This window comes from Hyalella azteca, unplaced genomic scaffold (assembly GCF_000764305.2).
Source record: "Hyalella azteca isolate HAZT.00-mixed unplaced genomic scaffold, Hazt_2.0.2 contig10792, whole genome shotgun sequence".
Taxonomy (NCBI): Eukaryota; Metazoa; Arthropoda; class Malacostraca; order Amphipoda; family Hyalellidae; genus Hyalella; species Hyalella azteca.
Genome location: NW_025940813.1, coordinates 153,553 through 165,672, shown reverse-complemented (window position 1 = coordinate 165,672; position 12,120 = coordinate 153,553). Strand labels below are relative to the sequence as shown.

General features: G+C 33.4%; 1 protein-coding gene across 1 annotated transcript in view; it reads right to left on the bottom strand.

The window, feature by feature from the left end:
• Positions 1–5,449: 5,449 nt before the first annotated feature.
• The window catches only part of LOC108680619 (carbonic anhydrase-related protein 10), a 72,106-nt gene continuing 65,435 nt past the window's right edge, over positions 5,450–12,120 (bottom strand). Inside the window, exons 7-8 of the mRNA XM_018169493.2 lie at positions 11,254–11,431; positions 5,450–7,620 (exon numbers count right to left, since the gene is read on the bottom strand). Coding sequence (XP_018024982.1) covers positions 7,601–7,620; positions 11,254–11,431 — 198 coding nt within the window. The 3' untranslated portion in view covers positions 5,450–7,600. The remainder of the gene's footprint in view (positions 7,621–11,253; positions 11,432–12,120) is intronic.

The following is a 12,120-nucleotide window of genomic DNA, read 5'->3' as shown; positions in this document are numbered from 1 at the left end:
TGTAGTTAATGTATTGGGATTCGCCTAGACATACATGGTGTCACTGTCATAGTTAATCTTTCATTAATTTTTCTTGAATAAATGAACATTTGCTTGAATTACCGAGAAACAAGGATGGGTAATATTGTCCAAGGTGCTCCATTCAAGACAGATTGGTGTTTAAAACCATTGGTGGATTGGTCTACGAATGCTTATATGTCGTGCTGATTTCTGTGAGAAACCACAAGCCTCTTGTTACTCTTGTTAGCATCTATTGTCAAGCTTCTTATTCCAATTTGTCAGTCAACAAGCTCTCAAAAATTTTTATTGCTTCTTCTAAACGTAATCATTATGGATGTCGCTATATTGCTTCTTCTAAACGTGATCATAATGGATGTCGCTATGAACTCTTATTTTCATTCGGCCCCAGAGTCGCTATATCTCACGCATAGCAGTTATGAACATCTCTTCTCTTCTCCCCTGGATGATTGACTGCAGGGCTTTTTACACGTCAATATTCTATCAACTCATCACTCAGAACTGATAAACATTTATACTTGATGAATAAAATATCCAATATCCGGACATCTTTGGTCACGAAAACCTCTGATTGATTATTAACAGTTAAAAAAGGATTTAAATTGCACTTTCGGATCAAAATTAATAGTAAAAATATTATAGCAATCGAAATATTAAGACAATGAGGAACAAAATAAGCGTGGCCAATGGTTCACAACTCATTTTGTCCCTCATTAGTGAAAGAGAGAAATAATTACTTTGAAATAATTTACCAAAAATAATAATTTCAAAATACTGAATCTTCCATCGATTTGCTAAAATCTTAAAATAGCCAGCGATGACTATTTTAAAGTGACATTTTCAGCTCGGTAACTTCTTTAATTTATGAAGAGTCTAGGACAAAGTTTTAAAGCGTTATGAAGTTTGAAACTTTTTTGCAAGCTTATTATTTCAAGCTGAACGTGTGGTAAAATGTCATAATATAAAGTACATTAAATTGAAAGATTTTTTGAAGCTATTTAATTGCGACGACTCTTGCGCCACTGAATGATTGCCCTGTGACTTTCAAACTAAAGCTGAATAAAATGCAGTTAATGGAAGCGTTCATAAATATTTGATAAACATTTGGTAATGTGGAGGACGGGTGTTTCCAATTTAAATTCACTCCTGAATAAATATAGTAATGCCGCACTCAAAGTTTGCTAAGGCGATTAACCTCGTTAAAAATGCATTATTTATAATATCCTTAAAAAACTTTTTCATGTAATGCAAAGGTGAAATTTAATGGATGTTATAGGATTGAGAACCGAAGGGTCCGTGTTATAATAACAAATAAGTTTCGACCAGTTCGCTGATATTCGACCTTGTGATTTGTAGCGACGTTAGCGATGAGTGATCAGACGTCGGGTGCTCTTTAGAAGATCGCTGGAATCGAACCCCCGTTTCAGTAGCAAGATCAAGTTTCGCGAGACCGCCCAGGTGTAATTTACGTCAACCGAAACGTGCCATCAAATCTAACGACGGTCCATTCGAGGAGATGCCGTTCTCGACGGATCTGATCATCCAATTCCTAGCTGTTGCGTTCAAACTTTAGTTATTATCTGAAACCTAAGCGGCCATTTCGCTTGAGCCATCAACTTGTTATCAAGGAAGAGCTATAATCAGACAACGCTGAGCTCCGCACTATACAAGCATGGTGAATTTATACTTAAAAAAGTTACAGGAGATTTGCCATGTTCATGGAATATTGGAAGCTTTACCTGTTAAATATTTAAGTGCAATAGACGAAAAAAAGTGTAATAAAGTTATTGCGCTCAGCATTATAAGCCTTGATTGCTATATTTGCGAATTAAAGTCTTAATTTTCATAATTAAATTAATAAAATATTATTAAATTAATCGAGAGTTAGTGAATTCGAAATCAAAAGACTTCCTGAGACGAAAGTTTCTCATCAAAATATAAAAATAATTAATTTTCGTATTTTACGATAGATAAAATGTATTCTTCTTTTACTGTTTGTCATTATGTGTACATAAAATTGATGAAGGAAATGCATTTATTGAAATACTTTACATTATTCAATCAGCATCATTTCATAGCATGAGTAACTTGAAACATTTCATTTCTGATTATTTCAGTAGCAACCATTTTGAATTGAAATGGCTACCGTATTTGTGAATTGAATCAACGTCGAATTCCGTTTAGAATTTCACATCCTGCATTCCGGGACGGTATTCAGATATTCATTATTGCAAGCGACTCGTGAATTCGCTCTTTTTCTGCTAATGCACATTTCGCTCCTAGCGTGAAACTATTTATTTTGACGCTGATGGATTTCCACTCTGCAAATATTCTGCCTGCTTTTATTATTGATATAAATTTCAGGAGACTTTCAAACATAATTTTATTGTGTATCTACATTGCGCTGCATCCATGGACTTGTTACTATTGAAGTTTCCCGCGTTTAATAAGTGTCGTAGTTAGAATTATATACCAACGAGGACGAATATTCATTACTATTTAAAAAAATGTTGTAATCATAAAAAATTGACTTCTTTACCCACCCAAGTCAATTTAATTTCATTACCACTGTACTAGTATCACAAAACCACAACCAATAGACTTTATTTTAATAGAATTTTGGAAAATAGGCTGTGATTAATACCGTTGTTCAGGATATTGTATTCACCTGTAATTCGATATTGTACTCAGACATGAAATCCTTATCAAATTAAGAAAAAATTACCTTTAGCCTGAATTAACGACATGAACTTTAACCATTGTTAAATTTTGAAAACCCGAGAAACAAGTATTAATAACGAAAAATGGCTAATGCTAATAATGACGTGAAATTCATAATTTGCACTAAGTTATTGGTTTCCATTTTTGGATCTCAATTTTTTCATCTTAACAATAACTGTTCTTGCTGGAATCAATTAATTGATTATATAGGTTCCCTGTTATACCCGTTTGTAAGAAGGCCATTATGCAATACTTTAATAATCTCTTTTCCAATTGTAACAAACTGTTACATCTATATGCAGCCATTGTTTTTAAAAATTGTCATTGCATGTTTTCGGTATTACATTATAATTTTTCACAAACAAGTCAATATCGCGCAATGCACTTTAAATTTATATTATTTAATACAAGGTTATTGTCTAGATTTATGTGTGGACATGGTTACATACATTATATCGACATTCGGCTAAAATCAACTAAATTCCTTGCATTTTTATGCCAAATTTAAATATACAAAAAAATTACAGTATATTCAATTGATATTCCTGAGCCATCTATTCCAAAAGAATCTTTTTTCATAAAAAATTGTGTAGATCTCAACTGTCTGATAATAGCGAACGTCTTGTGGCTGCGGGATCGGCTGCAATTGGTGCTCCATAAAAGGGCCTTAACTTGAGCACTTGAGAAGCGATGGACGCGGTGATGGCGCTAAAGGAGGATCTTATGGTTGCACGCACCATAGAACAATTTTTGAAGGCCGTCTCTACTGTAACCAAGGACTTTTCACGAGTGAAAGGGGAGGTGTTCAAGAGGAGTACCAAGGCTGGTTGAGAGCTGACATCCTGATGTGAATAGCTGGTCCAGGCGTCATGTTCAAACACGAGAACGTGAGTTTCAGCTCTAGTTGGGGCTGCTCAAAACCTCGGGAAATTCCAAATACGTAATTTTCCGCAGTCATGGACGTTTTCATTATTGAGAGGCACCTTATTATGAAATTTGAAATATTAGGAAAACAATGTAAGTACACGAAAACTTTGGCGCTATTTATGATATATTTCTCAAAATTGAATTGTAAATTAATACTCATCCAGTAAAATTCTAATACAAAGAAAATCTAAATTTTTCTGTATCGAGACGTGGGCCTGAATAGAAAAAGTACAAAATTACATAGAAAGTGTAAAAAACGAAATTTGTCGAAATTATTTTAAGATTTTTTGTTGATTCGGCTGCCAGTTGTTGAAATGGTTCAACATTCGCTGATCGCTCAGAATGAGCCAGGATGTTCGGCCCCAGATTGTCATAAAAAGTTTTACATTTTATGAATGTTATTTAAAATAATTATGTTTGTTTCCACCTAAATTGTCGAATAACATCAATATTTCAAGGAGAATGAGTTATAACATTATTCAGAAATGATACCAATAATAAGACCAATCAAATTTTGAGTTCCGAATCTGAATGTTATTATAACAACTATTCATAGTCTGTCGAATGCGCTTCTATTGGATGATCTCACAAGCAAATAAAATAATAATTCCTAGGGGTTTTTTGGTTAGTGAGAATGCACACGAAGGATTCGCTTTATTAACGAAACAGGTAGAATTAATCTACAGCAACCATATCACAATTATCATGGACTTGTTCTACCGAGATTATCGCATCGTACATTGCAGAAGTCACCATTGTAATACATCACTAATTACATGATTTTCCGTGAAACTCTCATAGGTTAAAAGTACAAAAACTCAATAAAGCTATTTAAATTTTTTTTCTCGAACATCCTTTGCCTATGCGATGAGAGAATTGCTCATGATCAAGATTTGAATTATGCGTCGGAACGTTAAACATTTTTTAGAGTAACTATTAACGAAAAACCGATACCTACGTTAGTTATTCGTAATGCATGATATTATATTTAAAGATGATTTAATTTCATAAGTGAAAATTTATGAAAATGTATAAGAAAAAATTTATTGTGCAATGAAGACTATTAATAATGTTTTAATCAAGTTCTAAACAGAGATAGAAAGTCATTAGATTTTCCGTTTCGTTTGAAGAGAATTCTATTAAAAAATTATTGTTATAAAAAAATGGTGTTTTGATAATCACTTAACAAAAGATTTCGCTATTACTCCGCTTGTTAACAATGCAATGGAGTCATTAGCAAAATAAATCTGGAAATAATCTACAATAACAGTGTGAGTGTTTTCCCGAATAAACTTTTTTTTACATAAATAAAAAAAAGTTAAATTTAAGAAAATTCCCAAAAGAACATTTACATTACGTAAATCCAGTGATTTATACCTTTAGGAGGTTCTGCAAATATTTATAGTTGATGAATATCAATAAATTATTGCATGTATCATGGGAAAGTACTTTTTAAATATTTTTTTTTTCGTTATGAGTAAATAATTTTATTCACGGACGAAGATAGGAACATTATTTATTTCATTCTCAATTGTTAAATAATTGTTATCGAATTTGTGATATCGAAATGTTATTTGTTATTGTTAGAAAAATGATGAAACCAAGAGAACAGTTGAATCGATATTAAAATAAAATAAGTCATCTTCTCAGCAATGTTCAACATGACTTACAGGACGCGATAATAAATCGCGTCTACGTGAGGAGTTTAAAATTTTTTTTCCACTCAGATATTTGACAATTTTTTTGAATTTTCACATACAAGCAAAAAATTTTTGAGATGAAATTTTTTTGGATTCCAAAATAGTAATTTGCAGCCAAATTTATATAAATTTTACATTTCATCCTAATTGTAATACTCAAAATAATTGGATGGCTGACGTTTACAGTGACAATTATTGGAATTACATAAATCTAAGAGTTAATGGAGCTCTTATTACAGCATTATTCGGTGGCAAGAATTTTTAAGCTTCACTACAGGAATTATTCTATTATTCAATTAAGAACATGTACAATATATACAAACTATTTACAAAGTGATTCAAATCAGCAGTCATCAGTTTTTTATTATATTAAAAATAGCATATAGAGTGGACAACTGTAGACAATTTTGGAATCTTTGTTAGTATTCAACAATTCGCCAGAAAGGTTTGTCAACAAAATTCATGCACAGTAGAAGAGTAGAATACGATTCCGAGCACATTAAAATTTAAGCATTTACGCACGTTAAAATTTAGCCTAACTTTTTTTAGCCTAAATTATTTTAAACCAGAACTGTGGATTAAACCACAATTAAAAAATTTATTTTATTCCACCAATACACAGTTAATCTTTTACCATTAACTCAATTTCGTAGCTACAATATTCTCAGACAAAATTCCTAGATTTCCAAATGGTTTACTAGCCACGGAAAATTGTTCACTGATGTCTAGTACTGCTCGCTGTTCATGGCAAAAATCATCATTTTTATCCAGAATATTACAATACAATATTCTCATCACATGTTACAATATCCCTTTATCACGGATAATTTCTAAATTTTATAAATAAATAAATTAATATTTAAATAGTTTAATTAATATTGTTTATTCTCGTCTCTCTTTTTAGCTCACTGTTATCTAATGTCTTTTAATCAGTAGTGTTTACCATAAAATAATATTAGGTTGAAACTCGGTTTAAAGTAGCTGAAAAATTATTGTAAATTAATTGGTAATGGCGATTATTTGCCGTAAATGTTTACCTTTATATTAGCGTGTAATAAATCCTTAAACTTTTCACATCATCGCAGCAATTATTACACAGTTTTGGAAATTAGGAGGAAATGAATCACTTATCATATTTTACAGTTATTATGTACAAGTTAGGAAGAAGGACGGTGTTTCAGCAGTAAGGGGATTTATCAGTTTCGTCGTATCTTTATTATATTGTTTTCCCGTCATAAGATATTAAAAAATTTGCGATGTAATCGGAAGCCTAACGTCGATATTCATGAACAATTTGTTCAATATTTTCAGTTGGAATTTCTGCTCGCAAGCGAAAATTACGTGAAATATAAACTAAATGGCTTATCATGCACTGACTTTTCATTTATTGTTTTTGGGAAAATATTTCACAAGAGTTTAATTTAACATCCAAATGTAGTGAGAGTGTGTTGCTTATTTTACTATAGACGCCTTAATGCATAAATTAATATCATGTCATTGAACCCTGCTTGGCATTAAATTGTAGGTAATAAATTTTAACACAAATTATTTATGGGTGAATTTTATAGCACTCACATCGACGCAGTTGTTGCTGGTATAATGACTGGTTGCCAAGGCATATGTTTCTAGAAACAATATACTTGTATTAATAAAGAACAATGTACACCATTTTATTTATAAATTACATGTCAACATCAACAAATTATGCACTATTATTAATATTGCGTACTAAGAACTACTATTTCTACAAAGCCTGTCGAATAAATTTGCGGTAGAAAAGCATTGCTAAATCTTAACTCAAAATATTGTCGAAAATGATCTGCATTTTATCTGCAGGCTTTCGTCGGCCTTCGACCGACCATCTCTGGACGTCATTGATTTACAATATGTTTTTACAGGCCATCATCAAGCTCTGTAAACAATGTGTGTGTCAACTCCCATTTGTCTCACTCTAGGTACTTATAAAATTGTCACATGTTTGTATCTATGATTTACTTGCCGTTGTGTCAATACACTCACTCCATAGTGAGCATCTGAGTCACACCGTAACGAGGTTTAGTGTGTCAGACGACAAAAAATTCCATCTTCGAACAGAGTAATTTTCCTATTTGATGTTCTTGCTTAATTTCCACTTGAGTCACTGAGTCGACTGAAACGTACGCAAGCTCACAATTGAGTCACTGAGTCAGGCCACTGCTCTGTATGATTCCCGACTCCAGTGCTTCGGTCCACCACTATAACTTCCATTTGCGAGCTGAAACAGATAACATGTTACTCATAAATGCACTGAGTTAAAGCCATTAAAAATTATTATTATATGACTTATTTTTATTATAATACAAAAAGAATGAAGCAACTTATTTGCTTGAAGCAATCTGGACGAATTTATTAATTTAGGTTGAAGGATGAGTAACAAAACATCAGTACAAAACAATTAATTACTGTCATTAATGAAAATTATTAGCTCAGGTTCCAGTGTTACCTAATTTGATTAACCTCGTTATTCTTGTAAAATTAACGCAAATAAAGGTTTGCGTACGCAATACTAGCACTCAGTTAAAGAAAAGAGTGAATATCGATTAATAATTGAAAACATGTTGGTAATATTTAATAATTAACTGAAAACTTAGGTGGCAACATGAACCAGAAAACTTATAAAAAATTTGATGATGAGTAATGAATTTTCTTGTGCCTGACGAAGCTAGACGGAAATCATGTGTGGACTTCCATCAGGTTGAAATAAAACGAAATACGAAGGATTCTTTGTCAATTATGTTTGTCGGCAAACTTGGACAAAGGCACGCAAAGTTTAATCACAAAGAGCAATTTTTCGAGGAGGGCGAGGCTAAAGTTTAGGCGGCAAAGAGGCAGCGTTTTGTTTCGAGTCGGCCATCGACAGGCTTGTATACGCGCTCTTCTGAATACCAATAGTTTGGGGAGACTCACATCCACGCTAGTGGCCCTTCCAATTATGTTTTGAAAATTGGAGAAATAATAAAAACGAGTTTGGGGCTCAGTCCTGCCGTCTTAAGTGCTGAAGTTTCTGCTCCGATAACGAAGGGATTGCAAGGACTCATAATAAGATCAGCAACTTACAAGCTTTTTCGACTTGGGTTGGAATCAAAGAATCGTGATATTATAGCCGGCCATAATAATGTTTATGAAATCATGCGGCGGCTTTAGTTGTGCGGTTTTTATATTTTTCTTTAGAATTAGAATCATGAGCAAGTGATATGCAGTTTTGTGGAATTCTAAATAGAAATTTAATTCAAAAGACATTACAGCTGCCAGAACAGTCAGCGTTTTATTATAGCTGCTAGAACAGTCAGCGTTTTATAGCTGCTGGAGCAGTAACCGTATTGTTACAGCTGCTATAGCAGTAATCGTATTACTAGAGCTGCTAGAGTAGTCACCATAATATAGCTGCTGGAGCAGTAACCGCATTATTACAACTGCTAAAGCTGTCACCGTAGTATTATAGCTGTTATATTAAGATATTATAATCGGTATACAATATTTGTAATAAATATTGTTGTCTGAGAACATAAACCTCTCGCCATTGCCGAATAAAATATGTGAAGAAATTGGTGGACATTTTCAATTTAACAAAGACATAGGAAATTGGTCCTCAACAACGCAAAAGATGATTTTCGATACGATTGCTTATAAATGGGCATTTAATGCAATGAAATTCCTCTCAATCACTCTCTACAACTTTATCTTTCCAAATTGATATTGTGTTTTTTTTTATAAGATTCGTGGTTTTATGAAAATTTCGTTGAAATCCTGATTGACGGATCTAAAATTCTTGCGTAAAGCGTCAAGTGGACGCATTCTGAGAGCGCACTTTGGCTAAGAAACTTTGGTAATCCGTCTCAGTTCTTGAACTAAACAGCCGCTTGTTTAAGAAGAAGTTATGGGCCGCTAAAGTGAGACAATTTGTACGTACTTTGCTTACGTTAAAAATGACAGTGTACAAGTTTTGACGACGGTGTTCCTTATAAGAAGACCGAGCGAAGGTTCACTCAACCGATGAGTACAAGTTCATCACCTCGGTGCATGTACAGGCTTTACGCTCACTAAAATTAATTATTTTAACTTCGTAACATAAAAATCTGGCAAGAATTAATTGCAAAGAAGCAGTTTTCATGAATTCAGTTTACCAACAACAGAGTCTCTACTAATTATTATGATAAATTAAATTTTATATTTTAAAATCACTACATCATCCTAGATATGAAACGGCTCAAATTGGGGCCAGAATGTGGTCTATATATCAGAAAGTTCCTAAAAATTCCGCTTTGATTTTCTTTGGTGGTAATTTTTCTATCAAACCAGTTTTATCCTGGAACATTTTTCATCAAAAAAGTCTTTCATTGGTCATCATTTTAGCCAAGAATTTGAGCACCATGAGTTGTGGTGAAGGTTATAGCAGCGGAAGGGCGCAATTAGGCTACATTATGACCTAGAATTATTGTGCGTTGTTCGGGGGCGTTTTGGGTGGGATCCCAGGAGGCCATTTGTCAAGAAGAAGCAGCAGTGCCATTTGCGCGTACCTCTTCAAGGCAGATCATCCCGGCAAAGCTATCTGATTCCCTTCATCTGTCATGGGCAGGAAGAAAACCTAATACCCATCATCTGTCTTCTTACTATCATGAGGCTATTAGGACGTCCACTGAGACTGCCCTCCAGATTTACGAAAATTATTTTATTTGCTCGCGAAGCTTCGTAATCGTGCCAGCTCTGGCCCTGAATCCCATCGTTGTCGGGGTAATTACGGTGAGAATTGAAGGCTATCACGAGGCCTTAGGTATGAAGGGTAATCAATGAGAATGCAGAGCAAACTGTCCGTTTTTATGTTTCCCGAAAAGTCATAGGATAATGACTGAGATAATATCGTTACTCATGGCAAATCGCTTTACACTAAAATGATATTATGAAAGGAATCTGTGTGTTTTGAGTTTCGCGGTAGTTTTTTCTGTGCGGTCAGTTCACTGTGTTATATTTTAAATGTTATTTTCCTGTGCATATTTTCGCTTAATTCTTGTGCTGTCAGTTCAATGTGTTATATTTTAAATGTTATTTTCCTGTGCATATTTTCGCTTAATTCTCTAAAATTCGTATAGATCATATGATAATATTTTCCCTCAATTATATTATTTGTCTCTGGAATAAACTATGATATGCAGAAATCATTGTGCGCCTGACAACGAACGCGGCCAAAGTTTTCTACAAAGCATTCCAAATTTAGAAAAACAATTTTTCTGTAAAATTTTCACCCTAATAATGCGTTGAAAACAATACGTTTGATGCATTCGAAAAGTAACAAATAACTTTTCGAAAATACGTTCAGGATTGTTCTCGAGTGCAATAACCACAGTTGTGTACTACAATAGCGTCGCTATTGTTATTAAAATAATATTAAAATCCCGACGATGATATTACAAGGCGGCAATACTTGCTTTAACATACAAAAATGTATCTGCCAAGTCATTAAGTTTTGTTTGAATAAATTATAGGTATCCATCAAAAGTTTGCTCTCTAATGCATGGTATAAATGATGCTTTGAAACATTTGTTGTTCTTCATATAATCATTCAAAATATTTCATGCAGTGCCAAAAGTTAACTTGAATTAAGTTTTTAACGAACTAGTAGAGAAATTCTTGCATTATATGAATCCATGTTATAATTATATTTAAATCATATTATTTGTAGATAACACGATCAAATTCATCCAAACTTGCTTCAAACTGATATTTTTTACTACCCAAACCGATATTTTTTACTAAAACTGATATTTTTTTACTCTAACTGAAATTCTTTTTAATTTACAACAATGAAGATTCAGCCCAAATAAATTTAAAACGATTAATCTGTTAACATTACCTGCATAAAACATTTCGCGGTGCATGGAAGGACAATCTTTTTGCCTGTTGTCTGTAGTGAAGTCGATGTTAGTGCGCACCGTTCGGTGGTGCAGAGCCTTCACGGGCCGAAAGTTGTTCGCCATCTTGGTTTTAGGCAGAGTTCTGTCGCCTTGGTAGAGCTGCCGTAGGGCGAGTAACTGGCAGAAGAAAATGTTGGCTATCAATATGAATAATGTATATAGTTCGCCATTAACTACCGAGGCTTAAAAAAGGCATTAAAAAGCATAAGGCATTAAAAGATTATCGATAATCGACGCATTAAAAGATTATTAATTAGGATTTGGCTTCAATAATTGTACTACTGAAACTATCGTGGTGTAATGTCAGACCTTGTACAAGATTTATTCATGAGGACTCGATACATCACAAGGCAAAGTTGCCGTTCTCGAATGCATGTAATGCGTCGCGTTAGTTATGTAATGATCTAATACTTTAAAATGTTTATATGCCCCTAACAAGTTGTAATACGATTAAATGTCAGAAAAGCGGAATTGCGACCACCTAAAAATTGCAATTTATTAAGTTCGGATTTATAAAACATCCGTCCGTATCTCTTATTTAATTTAGGAATAAATCCCTGATATGATAGATATTAAAAAAACAGTAAACTTATTGTACTGAACAGAGGAGGTTTCATCTCGTGCAAATAAAGTGTCCAGAACAGGTGTATTCCATGCATCAAGAATTAGACACCATTTTTTTGTCGGTGGCCTGGACAAATTGATTGAGAAATTTATGAACAATCCACCTCCAATTTCTGTTTGATGATTCGTATATATTTCTTTTATTGAAAACGCACACGTCCATCGTATGATGTTTGGTGAAA